This window comes from Malus sylvestris, chromosome 2 (assembly GCF_916048215.2).
Source record: "Malus sylvestris chromosome 2, drMalSylv7.2, whole genome shotgun sequence".
Taxonomy (NCBI): domain Eukaryota; kingdom Viridiplantae; phylum Streptophyta; class Magnoliopsida; order Rosales; family Rosaceae; genus Malus; species Malus sylvestris.
This window is the reverse complement of record NC_062261.1, coordinates 17,561,990-17,579,542: the sequence shown is the minus strand read 5'-3', so window position 1 is coordinate 17,579,542 and position 17,553 is coordinate 17,561,990. Positions and strand designations below refer to the sequence as shown.

The window sequence follows — 17,553 nt, the reverse complement described above, 5'->3', positions numbered from 1 at the left end:
ATCTAGATGCAAAATTCCTAAGGGTAATCAAGCATTAGAAATCCGAACCTAGAATAAAACAAGCACAAAGATTAAGAATATAACATGACACATAATTGAATAATTAACAAAATACTTCACAAATATTCATATCATGACTTCATGATAAACCTTAGAAAATAACTTAGTTACATATAAAAATAAAAATAAAAGAAGGATACAAACCTAAATCCATGGCAAGGCACGCCCCTAGGCTCTTCTTCGCAAATTGCGTAGATGGTGAATGCTAGTATGGTGTGGCAGTGATATGGACGGCAGCCGGGGGGGGGGGGGGTAGGGAGGAGCGGCGGAGGGATTACGTAGAGAGAGCTTAGGATGCCTTAAAACAATTAATGACACAAATAGGGAAATATCCCTTCTAGGCTTGGGAAACATGTCATATGTCTTGCACGCTAGTTTTGGGGTCGATTTATTTTCTGAAAAAATTCTATAAAATATGAGAAACATAGCTTTATGTCTTATCTTTCCAAGCATACATCACACACCACCAAGAAAAATCGGGTAAGGCTCCATTCATTGTTAGAGAAATTATAATACAAAGACAAATTATCAATGTTGATTACTTGATGTAGCGGATAGCTTGTTCAAGTGTCTTGTCAACGGTTTCATACAAAGAATAAAAATGTGTGGAGAGAAAGAGCAAAAACTTATAAGTTTTTCAAAGAGTAAACTGTAGCAATGATTCCTTAACTTAACTCAATTGGAGCAATGATCCCTCAACTAAAAATCCATTACCATTGGTCACTCAACTCATCAAAATGTGCAGCTATAATCCCTCAACTAAAAATCCATTACCATTAGTCCCTCAACTTTAATCCAACTGGAGAAATGGTCCCTTAACTTGAACCCAATTGGAGCAATGGTCCCTCAACTTTAACCCAATTGTAGAAATTGTCCTTCCAACATAACTCATTTTGACAAAATTCTAACAAAGTTGATGAAAATGATCATAGCTACATGTTTTGATAAGTTGAGGGACCCCAATTGTAGCAATGGTCCTTCCAACATAACTTATTTTGACAATTTCTAATGAAGTTGACGAAAATGACCATAGCTACACATTTTGATGAGTTGAGAGACCAATGGTAATGGATTTTTAGTTGAGGAACATTGCTCCAATTTGATTAAAGTTGAGGGACCATTGCTATAATTTACTCTTTTTCAAAAGAGGCAAAAGTCTTTATGCTCGTTTTAGGGGCAATTTCCAAAGTTTCCCACCCAAATCATGCTATAAATATTCCCTTAACTAACTTATAAAAATATAAGGGTTAATCTCAATTTATTACCCTGAAGTTTCTTGGTTTTCAACATTTCATATCAAGTTTTTTTCGTCCAAGTCTAGTACCAAAAGTCATAATTCTGGGATACTTTCATACATCCGTTAAGTTTTCTGTTAAAATGGCCGTTAATCTGTGACGTGGCTCTTACGTGACCAGGGACAGGGTGCCACGTGTCAATCTGGCCCCACATGAACATTAAAAATTAAAAAATTAAAAATAAAATTACAATTTGGCCCCACATGAGACCCCCAAGGTTCGAATCCTGGATATGACATTGGTCACATAAGTATATTTCTTCAGTAACCAATTCATTGATCTGGAGATAATTTAAGCAAATAAGCATAAAGAATAATCACGAAAATGGCTATCACAAATGGTTACCACAAACAGCACCGGTACAGATTTGTTAAAAAACATAGACGCAACCAACCTGTATACAAGGACACACGCTATATCATCGCTAACAAGTTAGACTATGCTTATAAGTGAGGCCACAAATTCAGTAGCATTGGTCCCATCTTGTAAGTTGCTTTCTTAATTTGGTTGAATGAAAATTAGATTTAGTACTGCCCCATACGCAATATGGCCCCCCAATTTCATAAAATATTGTGTGCCAAACAAACGCTTGTATGCCATTTTGTGTGTGTATTGTTTGTTTGTCACCGAGATCGTATGAAAACAGCCGGGATTCAATATATCCGTGCTCGACAAACGCAATAGAAGGTGTACGAATATGCATGCAATTATTTGGATATGAGTTCGTTTTTACAAACTTAATGCCTTCATATCATTTTCAACACTTTATGCCAAGGGAGAATGTGTGTCACGTTATCACGAAACCATGTGCGATCTAGCTTTTGTGAAAGGATGTGATTTGTAAATTGACTAATTAGATTAATTAATCACTGGGATTTTTATACATTTCTTTCTTATAATACATCCAGAAGGATCATGGCATCTAGTAGAGGTAATATTTCTTAGTTGCTTGAGTTATAAGCCTGTTGCACATTTTATATGCTTTGGATAACAATATGATGTATTTTTTTTCTTGGGCGATAGTTACCACTACTTAAGCTTGATTATATATGAACAAAATGCTAACATTTACTCTGTAACTCAAAGGACATCACTTTACTCTCTGAAACTCAAAATTTGTTCTACTTTGACTTGTGGACTCTCTTTTCTCCATGAAACTTATAGGTCACCTCCTAAAATATATGTGGACCTTGGAATAAATTTGATTATAAATCTCCATTATGCGTAAACATTCAACAATAAGAGAATATTAAGTTTAAAAGAAATTGAAGAGATGACAAAAATAAAAAAGATTAATTAGTATGGCGCCCCAAAACCAAACTCACACAAGAAATTAAAAGATCTAAGGCAATGTGGAGCAAATTTTGAGTTTTATAAAGACGACTTTCAAGTTTCCGAGGGCAAATTGGGATCAAAATTGAGTCTCATGGGGAAAATTGAAGTGAACTTTGAGTTTCAGGAAATAAAGTGTCGACTTTTGAGTTACAAAGAGCAAAGTGAGATTAAAATCGATTTCTAGGGTGCGTAGATAAAAATATTGACAAACGATCGGATAATTACACTTAATTCATTTAGACTACGGAAATGAGGTGATACAAATTTGGGTGTAGAGGAGAGTGCAATGCTCTAGCTGCCTTAACTAAAATTCAAAAGAATGTGTTTAGTTATCAACTAAAATTCAAAAGATTGAGTTTAGTTATGTTTTTTGACATATAAAGGCGTATTATTTATTTTACAAAAAAAAAAAAAAAAAAAAAACCCTCGATAATCTTGTTCTAGCTAGGGTGGGTAACAAACAAAATGGCGGAAGGCCAACTCTACACAAATTGATTTTCTTACATATGCAAGTTAAAGATGCAAGCAAGTGGATTTCAAAACCCTTTTGTATTTAATCATTTCAATGGAAAAACATCTCGTAATGTATTTAACCAGAAAATAAATTATGCTTCTGCGAAAATATTTACTTGTTACATAATCTTAGATGTCACTGTATCTAGTTACCTTAAATCAATTGCAAATACAATGTATTCCCATTGCTTTTATGGTTTATTTTTCCTTGACTAATATATCCCTATTGCCAAATTAATCCAAACTGTTTCCTTTGAAGCCATTCCATCAAAATCTATCCTTATATTGTTTGCAATTAATATACAGTTTTAAATGTCTACGAGACAAAAGAGGCATGAAATGCAACGCATAGATACGTATATATAATAAGATGCCAACGACCAGCACGTGAGGCCTCATGCACTCGAACTCCCCCCTTCTACAGCGAAACCAGGACGCGGGAGTCTTCCCGATTAAGCAAATCCAACGCGGGAGTTTTCCGATTAAGCAAAATCCAACTCACACATATGCTGCTTCTGCCACCTAAATCTAGAAGTCGACGTTAAAACGTACCGCTTCCTTCGACGACTCTTTCGCCCAAACAGTTCATCACAAAAAACAAAACAAAAAAGAGCATCTTCTTCCCCTCTTCTGGTCCTGCTCCTCCACCAAATCATCCGGTCAAAAGATTCAAAACTAAATAAAATTAATTAATAAAAAAAAAAACTCCATTTCACATCTTTACCATCTCCACCGAATGGCACCGTCAGCACCAACCAACCACCACACGATCATCAGCAAGCTGCCACCAAAACCCAACTCCAAATCCACGACTGCCGCAGCCAAACAGCCGCTAGTCTGCTTCTCCGTCGCAGCCTACGCCAAGTCCGTCGTAAAACACCTCCACTCCTCACCCCACAACATCCCAATCGAGCAAGGCCTCACCGATCAAGAGCTCGCCTCCCTCGAAGCCGCCTTTGACTTCACCTTCCCACCTGACCTCCGCACCATCCTCCAGGAAGGCCTCCCCGTGGGCCCCGCCTTCCCCAACTGGCGCTCTTCCTCCCACCAACAACTCCGGATCCTCCTCAGCCTCCCATCCCGCAGCCTCCTCAGGCAAGTCTCCAACGGAACCCTCTGGTGCGAGTCGTGGGGTCCGAAGCGTTCACCGCGTCATCGTCATAGTGATGCTGACGTGGCAAACCAGCTGGTGATGAAAGCGCCGGTTCTCGTTCCGATTTACCGGAACTGTTACGTGCCTTCGAGGCCGAACGTGGCGGGGAATCCTGTTTTGTACATTGACGCGGAGAGGGTCAGGGTTCTGAGCTATGACATCACCCGGTTTTTTTGCCAAGAGTTTGGGTTCGTGCACGTGCCCGCGTGGGCCCCAAGGGCAGCGCGGAGGATCGAGTTTTGGAGCGAGGTGGTGGGGCGTGAGGAGACGCGCGGGTGGTGGAGTGGGGAGGACTTGGCGGAATGTTTGGAGGAGGTGTTTTGGAGGCTGAGGGAGGGCGGGTGGAAGGAGGAGGAGGTTAAGGAGATGATGATGATGGACGGCTGTGGTGAGAAGGTGAGAAGTGGGCCCCACATGACGGGAGATGGTTATGAGGAGGCGGGCGTGGAGTGGCGCGTGAAGGTACTGTCTATGGTTTTGTTGCGTGGGGGTTGGACCAAAGAGGATGTGATGGACTCCCTTGGTCTCGAGGGAACAGGATGAGTACTATGCTATGCGCTTCTTCTAGAAGAAAATATTGGATTCGGGTTTATAATTAGATCTATAATCCGAGTTATGTTATGAATTATTCAAATCATAATTGGATCATCCGATTTAGATTCAGTTGATATTAGATTAGATTTATATTTTAATATAGAAAGTATCTCACCAGATGTGATTGTATTTAATTAGTTAGGATGGAAATTGGTAATATTTTGATATTATTTGGAAAGTTACACATGGTCAATTAAGTTGTTCGATAATGATTTCATTTTTCAGATTTTAGCTTTTAGTTTTTATTTTTTTCTTGCTTGTTAAGAGTCTTCTTTAAACGGGACTCTTAATTCATGCCTCTATATATTAGTTAAACGTTGTTGGTTAAATGGACGGGATAACTTGGTGTGCAAACAACCACATAAAGAATATCACACGTGCCTTATTATGAATCAACTTCAAGCGCATACTTGCCACTATATAAGGGCATGCAAACATCCATGGAAAGGTAATTGGTCCTTAGCCATAAAACCTAGAGCTTACATAGTTACATATTCATTTCTCCAATCAAAGTCTAACTTATGCATTAACAAGGATTTCGTTGGACTAGAATATAGAATGAAGTAACATCAGCCTGTAATGCAGCGAAAGAAATTTCTTAGTCGGCAAATGAAAGGTAATTGTTCAGTTGCGTCTTTCATTTGAAGCCACAACTTTTTGCATGTTTTGTTTCGGTATCATTGTTATTTACCATCGTAGTTGAATATACGTAACATCAACTTTCCTTGTTGGCTCAAATATGACAGTGGCTCTTGAATCTTGTCGTTGTTCTTGTTCCTTGTTTTTTTTCCTATCTGTTTTATGACAAAACAAATCTGAGTCTGCGAGTCTAATTGTTTGGTTGTTGGAGTGGAATTTCAGACCTACTTGTGGTTCATATTTATGCAGTCTACAAACTATAATGGACGGCAGATTCTCTGCCCTCCCACTTCTCGTGCCCTTCCGTGCTCTCTTGTTTATGTGGTCATGGTTAAGCCACGTCAACATTTTATATTACTATTCTTTTTTGTCTTATTATCTCTATAAAAAAATAATATAAAACGTTGACGTGGCTTAATCGTGACTACACAAAATAAAAAAGTACAAGACTTGAGAGGACTGAGAATCTGCTTCCAACTATAATTCTAGTAGATGATCTCTGTAGCTTCATCCTTTAAATCCTAGTAGTCAAATGAAGGACAAAGGACTGTACTCCCCCTACCCCAAACAACGTACTCTACTTTTAAGAAGCTTGACCATTAGTAGAATCCATGTGTCGGCACTAAACAAAGTGAGGATATATACTCAAGAGCTTAACATAGATTACTATGATCTCGAGAACAGCGGAAGGACCTCCAGTAAATATTTGACAGAATAGAGCAAACTCCAGGGGATCTTAACAAAGAGTGTTATGATCTTCTCAAAAGGCAACAATTTGAGAATAAAGAGTGTTTTTCTACTTTCCTGCACTCTGTTTAATTATGTTGTTTATTTTTATTTAATTTAATCAAGAGATACTTTGAATTAGGTTCAAAAATTTGACCTCTGGTTGGATTTATTCAAATTTCATTATTTTTCAATTTTAATTAGATTTCTTAATTTATACATCTTCAGAATTTTTTAATTTGAATATTTCAATATGAAAATCTAACCACTTTTTTTTTATAGAAAATAATTAAACTAAAATTTATATGTCATCATATATGATACATGTACCATAGATTGATAAAATATATTTAACCTGTTATACAAGTATGTATGAAAATAAATGAAAATTAATCTACCTATCATCAATGAAAATGATATATATAGTACCTACAATATAAATTAGTTAACACAATTAACGTGTGATGGAGATAGAGTAAAAAATTGAGATACAAATTAGGAAAAGGAAAAAGGAAAAACACTATTTAATTCTTATATTTAATCCTAAAATTGAGTAAAAGATAAACATATAAGTAAGAGATTACATTTATCACAGTTTAACAAAAAGATAATGAAAAAAACCGAGGTAGATAATCAGTGAATTGACCTAATTCAACAAAGTGGACTAAATTCTATGGACACTTTTAGGATGCGTGCTAGGACTTTCAAATATATGGTAAAGGGTTGGAATACAACAACTTTTGGTAATTTAAATGAGCGTAAGAAAAAAATTCTTGGGGACCTTGCTGAGGTGCAAGAAACCATCGTGAAAAACCAAAATGTTGATTCAAAGATTGATTTAGAAATAAAGCTTAGTGAGGAACTTAATTCAATTCCAAGACAAGAAGAAGTCATGTGGGCACAGAAAGCTAAAGTCAATTGGCTGCAATTAGGTGATAAGAGCACAAGGTATTTCCAAACGGTGGCAACTGTTCAAAAAAAGAGAAATGAAATTAGAAAGATAAGGGATATTTGTGGGTTTTGGTGGAATGAAGGTGATGATCTAGAACATGTTTTTGTGCAGGACTTTAAATTGCAATTTTCTTGTGATAGTCCCCTTGCTCTCGTGGATATCTCTTCTATTGCAGATATTATTGATCCTTGTATTGACCACCATCACCAATGAACTTTTACTCAAGCTTGTTGAAAAGATAGAAATATGGGATGGAATTGGTGCGTTGAAAGCACTAGGTCTGGATAGAATTGGTGCAATTTTTTATCATGAATGTTGGGATACAACCAAAGATTCGGTGAGTGCTATGGTTAAGGATTTCTTTCAAAATAGTACTACCTTGAGGCTTATTAATCATACCAACATTGCCCTCATCCTAAAAGTGGAAAATCTTGAGGTAGTAAGTAATTATAGACCAATTAGTATTTGTAATGTGAGCTAGCTATAAAATAATCACGAAAATCATCATTAAAAGGTTAAAGCCACTTCTCCACAATTTCATATTTGGAAACCAAAGGGCCTTTGCTCCTGGACGTTCTATTCATGATAATATTTTGATTGTGCATGAAATGTTTTCTAGTTTTAAAGGTAAGAAATGAAGGACCGGAGCAATGGGAATAAAGTTGGATTTAGAAAAAGCATATGATTATCTTAATTAGAAGTATATCAGGTGCGTGCTTCTTAGATTTGGTTTCACAGAAAGATGGGTGAGCTTAATTATGGAATGCATTACTTCAACTTCCTTCTCGGTTTTGATTAATTCTACTCATGGTTACTTTTACCCTAAGAAGGGAATAAGGCAAAGGATCCTTTATCTCCTTATAATTTCATTTTTTGCATGGAACCGTTGATTAGACATTTTAACGAAATGGCCACTACCCCTAAATCGCATGTTGGTATTCTGTCATCTCCTAGTGGATTTATAATATCAAATCTAGTTTTTGCAGACGATTGTTTGTTATTTGCTAGGGCAACTACAAAAGGTGCTAGGAATGTACTTCATGTTCTTAATATGTTTGCCAAAGCTTTGGGTCAATCCACAAATACTCGCTTTATTTTTCAGAAACTACTAATGCTTAAACTAGAAATGCTATTGTTAATGTTTTACATATTCAACATAAACTACTATTGGCAAATATCTGGGCATTTATAATATTGTGTTTTGAAAAGATCCAGTTAATGAATGTGAATTAATGAAAAGAATTAAGCAAAAATTGTTGGGTGGAAGACTAATACTCTCTCTAAGGTAGGAAGACTAACCCTCATTAAGTCCAACTTATCTGGTGTGCTGGACCATTTTATGTCTTGCTTTAAATGTCCTACTTGAGTAACTAAGAACTTAAACAATGAGTGTAAGGACTTCTTTTGGGGGAGAGATAGGAAGTTAAAACCTATGGCTTGGAAAAAAGTGTGTACTTCTAAGGATCAGGGGGGGTTGGGTGTAAGAAAAGTGGATCATTTCAATAATGCATGTTTGGCTAAGTTAGTATGAAAAGTTTTAAAGGATGAAGACAATTGGTGGGTGCAAATTGTTAAAAGAAAGCACTTAAAGAAAGATGATTTTTTTAGTTGCAAAGTCAAGCAGAACCACTTTTTGGCCTCGAAAGAGATTTTGAATAGTAGACATGTTATTCACATGGGAATTAGATGGGTTGTGGGTAATGGTGAATATATCCTTTTTTTGGGACCCATCATTGGGTTTTTCCTTATCCTTTATTCCAGCTAATTCCTAAAAATCAACGACATAACATAAATTGGGACACTAAAGTGAGTGAGTTTATTGATAATAAAAGTTGGGATAGAGTTCGCCTTTCCCAAGTGTTGGACCTGGATGTTGTGAGGAAAATTTATATGGTGCCTATTTCCCTTCAAAATAAAAGTGACAATTTCGTGTGGGAACACTCCTCTACTGGTGAGTTCTCAATCAAGTCTGCAACTTGGATTTAGAGTAATAATAATCAAGAAGTTAAAAGGAATAAGCTCCTTAAGAAGATTATGGAAGTTAATGATACCTCCAAAGGTAAAAAATTTTGCATGGCTTTTCACTCATGAAAAACTTCATACTAGGATGAGATTGAGTAAATTTATTCAAAATATTGACAAATTGTGCCCTATGTGTGGCAATGAGGATGTGACTCAAAATCACTTTTTTCTTAATTACGAGCATGCTAAAGAAATGTAGAACATCTCTCTGGTAAGTCATTGGAAGAATAATTTGACTCAGTTTAATAATGTGTTAGATTGGATGGAAATAATTGACAATGTTGAATGCAATGATTTGAGTGATCGTAGTAAAGTTATTTTGAATTGTTGGCAAATATGGAATGATAGAAATAATAAATTTTTTAGAAGTATGATTCCTAATCCGGCTAGGAGTATCTCCATTGCCGCAAGTGTAAGCTTATCTTTTTTTTTAAGGATAATTGTAAGAAGATCTCTAGGGGTGATCCTTGCCACCAACAACCCATTTGCTGGCGTCCTCCTCCCCATGGCTATGTGAAATTAAACTTTGATGGGTCGGTTAGTTTGGATCGTTCTGCAGTTGATTTTGTTCTAAGAAATGCGGAGGGGCAACCTGTTGGTGTTGGGGCATTGAACTTTGATGGCGCCACCATTTCGATTGTGGAGGCCGTTGCTTTAAAGGAAGGGATTTTGTTTGCTAGGCACAAAGGTGTGAAGAAGCCGATGGTGGAAGGGTATTCTAAGCTTATCATCCAGGTGGTGCAAGATGTTTGGATGCCCCCTTGACATCTTAAACCTATCATAGAGGACATCAAATGGCTGGCTTCTGAATTTCAGCATATCAGTTGGAAGCATATTTATAGGGAGACTAATTTCGTGGCGGACGCATTAGCTCATGTGGGCCTCGCTGTTGCCAACCCACATTTTTGGGATTTTTGTCTTCCGATTTCAGCTATGGAGGCTTTTAATTTTGATTGTATGGGAAACGGTTGTATTAGAGGTTCTAAGCTTTAATAAATTTCTTCTTCATAAAAAAAATGTTAGGTTGATAAAATTTGTAGACGAAATTTATAAATTAAATGATATATCATCAATAAGAAATAAGCACGTCAATCAATACTTGACTAATAATCCAATCATCAATTTTTATATTATTTAGTTTATAAAATTTCGTATATATTACATTTAGTCTCGTTAGCATTATTCTTGTTGATAAACATGCATTTGCAATAGGCAACCTTGGGCCTGTAACTAGTTGGGTGTAAACAGAAACTGGCGTTAGATAAATGGGCTTTTTTCTCTTTTTAATTTCTGACTTCCTCTACTACGCATTTTCTGCAACGAAATTGTCAAAAAAGGGTTTCGCATTTTCACTTTCCATAAATTCTCTGCACAAAACAACATTTTTTTTTGAGAAGATCTGCACAAAACAACATCAAAGAGTAAAAGATAAGAGTTGCTAAGAAATGGCGACGGCGATGTTCCGATCTGCTGGGCTTCGAACCGCCCTGCGTGGCGGCTCTCGATCCGCTGCTCCTCCAAGGCGCTCATTCTCCTCCTCTGCTGGACACGACGATGCTCGTAATTTCTTATTTCTCTATCTGTCTCCGTCGCGTGCGCGCACACACACGCGAATATATGCGACTCGATTATTTAATTGTTGATCTTTGATATATAATTATTATTTCTTAGTTTTAATTCAAGATTTATTAATCTGAGAAAATCCAATTAGCATTTGCGGGAAAATGTTAGGGTTTTGACCTTAGTTTCTTAGGTTTGTGATAATTTTTCTCTTTTTGTTCAATGTTTCTGTAGATATGTGTATATTGTAGTGGAAATTAGCAAAATGTGCCATAATAGATGAATTTGATTTCGGATTTCGGATTTCGGTGGAGTGGAAAGCCTTTCCGGTTAGTTTGAATAATTTTGAATGCCATGGTGACAGCTTAAGGATTCAGATCCATCTGGGTTTGGAGCATAAAATTCATTGTTTTAATACGTTGGCGTCGCCGATTATTTTAGTGGTTTTACTTTGTATTTGATCTGTTTTTCTCTTTCATTTATTCAGGTGAGACGGCCAAGTGGGAGAAGATAACTTACCTGGGCATCGCTTCCTGCACTATTTTAGCTTTTGTTAACCTGTCAAAGCCGCATCCTCACTACGATGCGCCTCCCGTGAGCTTTCTTCTTAAGCATTGTGATTTTGTTCACTTTGTTTTCCTTGATATTATATATAGCTTTACCCTATGCATTTGATAGCGATTCCACGTTATCTGCTGTCTATGTTTGCAGGCTTACCCATACTTGCACATCCGCAATAAGGAATTCCCATGGGGTATGATTTTGAACATCATTATGGCCTGAATTTATAATATTCTTCTATTCACCAAATGCATGTGGTCCCTGTTTTCTTTTTACAAGAAACATTGGTTAAATTTAAATTGTGATAAAGGCTGGTTTTATGTTTTTAATTTCTTCTCTAGATGGATTCTATGTTGGAAGAATCAAGTAGTCTGGGTTTTATTTTTTGGGACGAGTAACTTGTTTGACTTGAATATTTTTTGTTCTTTCTTTACTTTAATATTTCTGCAAAGTTCTACATCTTGCAGCGCATTCTATTTGATTGTATTCACTGTACCTATTACTTATTGTTGTGGGTTTTGTTATAGTTGATCAGTATGTCTAGTGAAGAACGTCATTCTTTGGTTGTTCAGTTAGTGGAAGGAGCATGTTTGAATTGTTTTAATGACCTTAGATGCGTTTTTATAACCTTAAAATGGATAAAGGGAGACCAATGTTGTACCATGTTTGTGTGATGTGGCCCCAAGTTGATAGTTATTCTACCACTGGCTTTTAGAAATAGATGAAGTTTTTTGGTAGCAAGGAAAGATATGATCTTCCTGTCTTGAAATTTCTTCTCCCACAGATTGGTCGAACGAATAAGTAAGATTTTTGTATTTAACCTCAAACTGTTGATAATAATGGTTTGGCCCTGTCTTGAGTGGGGGCTAATAAGCTAAATGATCGTTAATAGTATGGCTCACTATTTATTGCAGTACTCCTGGCATGTTTTAATAATGTAGGCACCTATTTATGTAAGGTCTTACAGTGTATCGAGTTCGGACTGCCATATTTGATGCTTGAATATTCTTAACTTCAGTATATGCAAAACTTTGAAGTCATTGTTGAAGCTGGTACATTGTTGTTGTTTGCGGATATTCTACGAGCCTTTGTCCTTTTCAGCTATTCTAGATAGTTGTCCTTTAAAGATATTGGGTAGACATGTTGTATGCTTATTGGTAAAACGGTACTTTCAATAACCTGTTTTTGATTTTCTTAATTAACTTACAAGAAGAGAACTTTCAATTGCTTTTGTGCTCTGTACTGCTGTCTAATCCACCAATTTGAGACGTTGAAGCATTATTGTTTTCTGGATCTATGTGTTCGTTAGGTTTCACCTTTTTATTCTCTTTCTTAATAAACATTGCTCAAATATCTGAGCATTTATATTTTTGTTGTTCAGGTCCAGATGGCCTTTTTGAAACAAAGCATGAGCACTAGGCTGGCATTTGGGACATTTCAAGGAGGCACCATTTGGAATAACTCTGTTTCACCTTCATGTCGTATGGATTCATCTGTCTTCTTTGAATTTCTTTCGATATGAATACTCGCACTTATTTTTCAACATGAATTCGGGATCAAGACCTTGTGGCAAGTTGTTCAAATTTTTGTTATGTTTGTCTGTAACCATTGACACAGAGAAATAAGATGATGACATGTTGGTTTGTTTCCCTTTCCAGCTTCCTGTTCTTCAAAATTTATGCCTATAACAAATACGAGTATAGATTAGTGTGTCATTCGGCAATAGCACTCGAAGTAAGATATTATGTCCTCCCGAAACAATAATCTCAAGTCCTTTCTCTGGAGAAATTTTAAGGTCCAACTACTGGACCGCCTAATTCATAAGGACCTGGACACAAAATATCTTCCCCTATCCCAGGTCCAACTGCCCCCACACCCCCTGAATTGTCATGCTAACCACCCTCTCCTCGCACTGCCCCCAATCCGGTAACCTCTCCTTTCCCTGACTTAGCATTGATTTGGCGAAAGACAGGGAAACAAAAAAGAGAGATTCTTGTTTCCTTTGGCAAAAGGGAATAGGATTTTCTCCCCTCCTAATCTCTCATTCCTTCCCACCCATTCTATTTAAACGGTTACGATTAAACCATGTCAACAGCTTATAAAGGAAATGTGAGAGTAGGGGAGAGAAGGAGAGGGAATTAGGAGGGAAGAGAATCCTACGCCTGACGAAAGACAGGTAAAACAAAAAAATTCGTGTTTCCGGATGCTTGTATAGGGTACTATACATAAGGGGCAGGACGGCAGGTTGGAACAAAATACAAGCGTTAGGATTGTGTTTCCGGAGATAGTCATATGGTCTGGATGTCCGAACCTAAAGAATTTCTCTAGAATAGTAAGAGGAAATACATCATCACAGAGTGGATGATATGAAGTTATGAACTATGCAATTTCAAAAAAAAACCTGTCAAAATATTGCCCTCAAGAGTCAAGATTGATAAAATAACTTTCGCACTATAATCACAAGAAGGTACAGCCATCAATGAAGGTTACAGTTATGCCGAATCACCTCACAAGAAAAAAAATGAAATCAAAATGACATATGGTTGCGCAAATGAATGGTGAACTTATTGAAATGTTTTACTCAGCGGCCGTATCATCATTGTTATTAGTTGCAGTTTTGCTTTCCGGCAAAGTATCCAGGTCTATACGAGCCTCTTTCTCTTCTTCGGGGATTGAAGCATTAGACGAATCCACTGTCACATTCTGGCTCTCATTAGTATTGTCATTCGTGTTTGACGCATCTTCATTCTCCTTCTGGGCATTACCAGAGTCTTCTCCGCCAGCACCTGTGTTCTCCTTTTGGCCTGCATATGTGTGGTCATTGGTGTTGCTCTTAACAACATTCACATTCTCATTCTGTCCAGCCTCAACATTAGTATTGGCGTTTGAAGATTCTTCTTTGTCCTGGGATACTGAAGAATTTGACGAGTCAACTGATCCTTCCTTTTGGCCTGCACCTGTATCAGCGTTTGCATTTGTGTTGTTTGGAACACCACTGCCATTTTCGTTCTGGCTTGCATCCGATTTGTTATCTGGGTTTGAGGGCGCATCTTTCTCTTGTTGAAAGGAAGAAGAATCACCACCTTGCTTTTGGCCAGCATCTTCATTCTCGTTTGTTTTTTGAGAGAGTATATTTTCCTGTGTTCCTTCTACCTCGGTGTTACTGCTGAGCTTTTGAGTCTGAACAATGCTCATGGTTGAAGGTGCAGAACTTTTATCTGTTTCCGTAGGTGTACCGGAGTTGACAGTCTGACTATCCGAGATAGCAGATTCAGAATTACTAGAAGTATCTGGGGTTACTCCATTTGTAGCATCACCATTCTCAGTTATAGTGGAAGCTGTTGTGGTAGAGTCTTGTTGCTCGCTGTTGGCAGCTACATCAGATCTCTCAGTTTGCTCTAATACAACATTTTGCTGTGTAGAGTCATTGAACTTAGTCTCCACGTGCTGCTGATCTGTAGAATTTTGCGGTGTAGACTCATCCATCTTTGTGTCCATTTGCAGCTGATCGGTTGAATTTTTCGGTGTAGAGTCATCTGTCTTGGTGTCCACTTGTTTCTGTTCCGTTGAATTAGGCGTGGAACCATTGTCTGGTTCCAAGTGATTACTCTCACCACCGCCCACTTCAGTTTCCTTGGCCTTTTCATTACCATACAGTTCAATCTTTTCAGTCACTTCCACATTTGAGACAGACTTGTTTTGATCAACATCAACCACTTCAGTGCTATTTGTATTATTCTCTTTGTCTCCAAACTGCTTTTCTTCATTAGAATTTTCTGAACTGCCATTATCTTGTGTCGCATTCTGAGTTTCGTGGGCCATAGCACTGGAAGCATCATCTGCCTTGTAAGGCTCTTCTCTTGCCCCCTCATCAGTTTCACCTCCATCTCGAACCCGATCATCAGTTAAAAGCATCTTCTCAATCTTATCACCTTCCTTCTCCTCGGCCTCCTTTTCTTTATCATCTGTATCATTGCGTTCCTCTCCCTCTTTATTATCCACCCTTTGAGTCTCCTCTGATGTTCCTTTCTCTTCAGTTTTGTCCTCTTTGATCTCTTCATTCTCCTTCTGTTCAGTTTCTTTCTCTTTGGTCTCATCGTTCTCCTTCTGCTCACTTTCTTGCTCTTTGTTCTCTACATTCTCCTTCGGTTCACTTTCCGTCTCTTTGGACTCTCCGTTCTCCTTCTGTTCACTTTCTTTCTGTGTAGTCTCTACATTCTCCTTCTGTTCACTTCCCATTTCCTTGGTCACTCCGTTCTCCTTCTGCTCACTTTCTTGCTCTTTGTTCTCCACATTCTCCTTCGGTTCACCTTCTGTCTCTTTGAACTCTCCGTTCTCCTTCTGTTCACTTTCTCTCTGTGTAGTCTCTACATTCTCCTTCTGTTCACTTCCCATTTCCTTGGTCACTCCGTTCTCCTTCTGCTCACTTTCTTGCTCTTTGTTCTCCACATTCTCCTTCGGTTCACTTTCTGTCTCTTTGAACTCTCCGTTCTCCTTCTGTTCACTTTCTTTCTCTGTAGTCTCTACATTCTCCTTCTGTTCACTTTCCATCTCTTTGGTCTCTCCGTTCTCTTTCTCTACAGTCTCTACAATCTCCTTTTCTTCACTTTCTTTCTCTTTGGCCCCTTCGGTCTCCTTCTCATTGCTTTCCTCACTCTGCTTGGCTTTGTCGTCTTCATCGTTCCTGTTTCCATTTTCGTTCTCTTTACTCTCTTCATTTACATTCACGTTGCTCTCTTCACTAGTAACCTCCTTGTTCGTTTCACTGTCTTTCTCACCTTGTACTGAATCACCTTGATCTTTTGTCCTCTCATCAATTTTGTTCTCATCATTTTCATTCACCTCATCATCTCCGGTGCCTCTTCCAACATTATCGATCTCTTCAGGCTTGTTTTGTTCTTCTTCTTCCTCCTCCTTCTGCCTTGCATTCCTATCGACAATTTCCTCCACAACAGGCTTGAGATCCTTTCTTCCTAACTTGAGGATCTGATCCCCACCATCCTTTATTTTATCCCTGAACTCCGCTTTCTTGCCATGAGACTGCTTGACTTGGTAAGCCAGCCAGACGCACACACCCAGCAAAAGAAACAGCTGCAGCGCATGCTTGACCTTAAACCCCCTAGATCTCGAGTTCCTGCGAGGAGATAGCTTGAACATCCCGAATCTCTTTCAGGCTACAAGCCTACACCCAATACGTCCTTTAAACAAAACCTGAGTAACAATTAAACTTTTCTTAATTCATCGATTCGCATCCAAACACGGGTAAACAAAAATTGAAATCTTCCCAGAGTCATAAAACCAAAATTTAGTACAAAAAGAACAAGTTCACTTATAACTGCAAAAAAGTGTTTGCAAGGCAGTAAGTATGTGAACGAGGGATGGAGCCGAAATCAGCAACCTTGAATTCAACTGGACAAGAACCTACACCCACTCACCCAGCAATCAATGTCCCATCCATTCTCACATGAAAAGCTATCAACACTGTTAATGTCTGATATCACCAATGAGAATTTTCAAATTCCATAGAAATCCCACCTGGGTTTGATCACTATCTAACCAAATCAGTAATCTTTTTCACATTCCGATCCAAGACATTAACAAAATTACCATCAGATCTAATCATGTTCCTAGTTTCTAAATCAGAACACCGAGTCAGAATGCCAATCAAGAGAGAGAGAGAGAAGGAGATAAATACCAGAGGGAGTTGCAGGCGGTTGGATTCTGCCAAAGGACGAAAAGTTTTGAAAAGTCCAAAACTTTTCCTTTTAGGAGTAGTAGGTGGGTATACTCCTTTTAGAAATGCAGACACCAAAATGCTGCTTTTTCTTCTTCTTATTCCCACCCACCTTGGATTTGGATCTGGAATCTGGTAGTGCAAATTTGGAAGTTGCAACTACGATAAAACGACAATTTAACCATCAAATTCTAGTGAGAGAAAGAGAGAGGGGAGAGAGAGAGGGGGGGGGGGGTGTTTAATAAAATCACCGGGGCTTGCTGTCATAAATTTAAGGCAAGTGGGGACGTGGCCCAAATCCAAACCCTTTGCTTTACATATCCGTTACCTTTTTTACTCCAAATACGACGGCGTTGCATTTGGCACGTACCAGATTCGGATTCGGGGTTCACGACCCACCACGTGTCCA

At 38.0% G+C, this 17,553-nt stretch overlaps 3 protein-coding genes and 1 pseudogene across 9 annotated transcripts; 3 read left to right on the top strand and 1 right to left on the bottom strand.

The window, feature by feature from the left end:
• The first annotated feature begins 3,651 nt into the window (after positions 1–3,651).
• On the top strand, positions 3,652–5,143 carry LOC126613763 (uncharacterized). The gene has a single exon (XM_050281353.1). The coding sequence runs from the start codon at positions 3,940–3,942 to the stop codon at positions 4,897–4,899; it is 960 nt and encodes a 319-aa protein (XP_050137310.1). The 5' UTR covers positions 3,652–3,939; the 3' UTR covers positions 4,900–5,143.
• Positions 5,144–7,027: 1,884 nt separating this feature from the next.
• On the top strand, positions 7,028–7,965 carry LOC126601793 (uncharacterized; annotated as a pseudogene).
• A 2,597-nt stretch (positions 7,966–10,562) lies between these two features.
• LOC126613762 (cytochrome c oxidase subunit 6a, mitochondrial-like) lies at positions 10,563–13,067 on the top strand. 2 transcript variants are annotated; one of them, XM_050281352.1, is made up of 5 exons: positions 10,563–10,672; positions 10,705–10,849; positions 11,337–11,443; positions 11,561–11,603; positions 12,792–13,067. In XM_050281352.1, the coding sequence occupies exons 2-5, from the start codon at positions 10,735–10,737 to the stop codon at positions 12,827–12,829; spliced, it is 303 nt and encodes a 100-aa protein (XP_050137309.1). In that variant the 5' UTR covers positions 10,563–10,672; positions 10,705–10,734; the 3' UTR covers positions 12,830–13,067. The 2 variants fall into 2 exon arrangements, with proteins under 2 accessions (XP_050137309.1, XP_050137308.1); XM_050281351.1 differs by having other exon boundaries at positions 10,608–10,849.
• Positions 13,068–13,841: 774 nt separating this feature from the next.
• On the bottom strand, positions 13,842–17,375 carry LOC126613756 (uncharacterized). Of its 6 annotated transcripts, none has more exons than XM_050281341.1 (3): positions 17,106–17,375; positions 16,846–16,962; positions 13,842–16,621 (listed from the first exon to the last, which is right to left on the bottom strand). In XM_050281341.1, exon 3 carries the CDS (start codon positions 16,565–16,567, stop codon positions 13,988–13,990), a length of 2,580 nt encoding a protein of 859 aa, XP_050137298.1. In that variant the 5' UTR covers positions 16,568–16,621; positions 16,846–16,962; positions 17,106–17,375; the 3' UTR covers positions 13,842–13,987. The 6 variants fall into 6 exon arrangements, with proteins under 6 accessions (XP_050137298.1, XP_050137300.1, XP_050137297.1 ...); XM_050281343.1 differs by having other exon boundaries at positions 16,809–16,958; XM_050281340.1 differs by having other exon boundaries at positions 16,846–16,958.
• Between the last annotated feature and the right edge of the window lie 178 nt (positions 17,376–17,553).

Bases quoted from the DNA above. Each gene is read 5' to 3' on its own strand.
- LOC126613763 (XM_050281353.1), top strand. From the start codon at position 3,940: ATGGCACCGTCAGCACCAACCAACCACCACACGATCATCAGCAAGCTG.
- LOC126613762 (XM_050281352.1), top strand. From the start codon at position 10,735: ATGGCGACGGCGATGTTCCGATCTGCTGGGCTTCGAACCGCCCTGCGT. The intron at 11,444-11,560 runs GTGAGCTTTCTT...CTATGTTTGCAG, and splicing joins CTCACTACGATGCGCCTCCC to GCTTACCCATACTTGCACAT. The intron at 11,604-12,791 runs GTATGATTTTGA...TTTGTTGTTCAG, and splicing joins CAATAAGGAATTCCCATGGG to GTCCAGATGGCCTTTTTGAA.
- LOC126613756 (XM_050281341.1), bottom strand. From the start codon at position 16,567: ATGTTCAAGCTATCTCCTCGCAGGAACTCGAGATCTAGGGGGTTTAAG.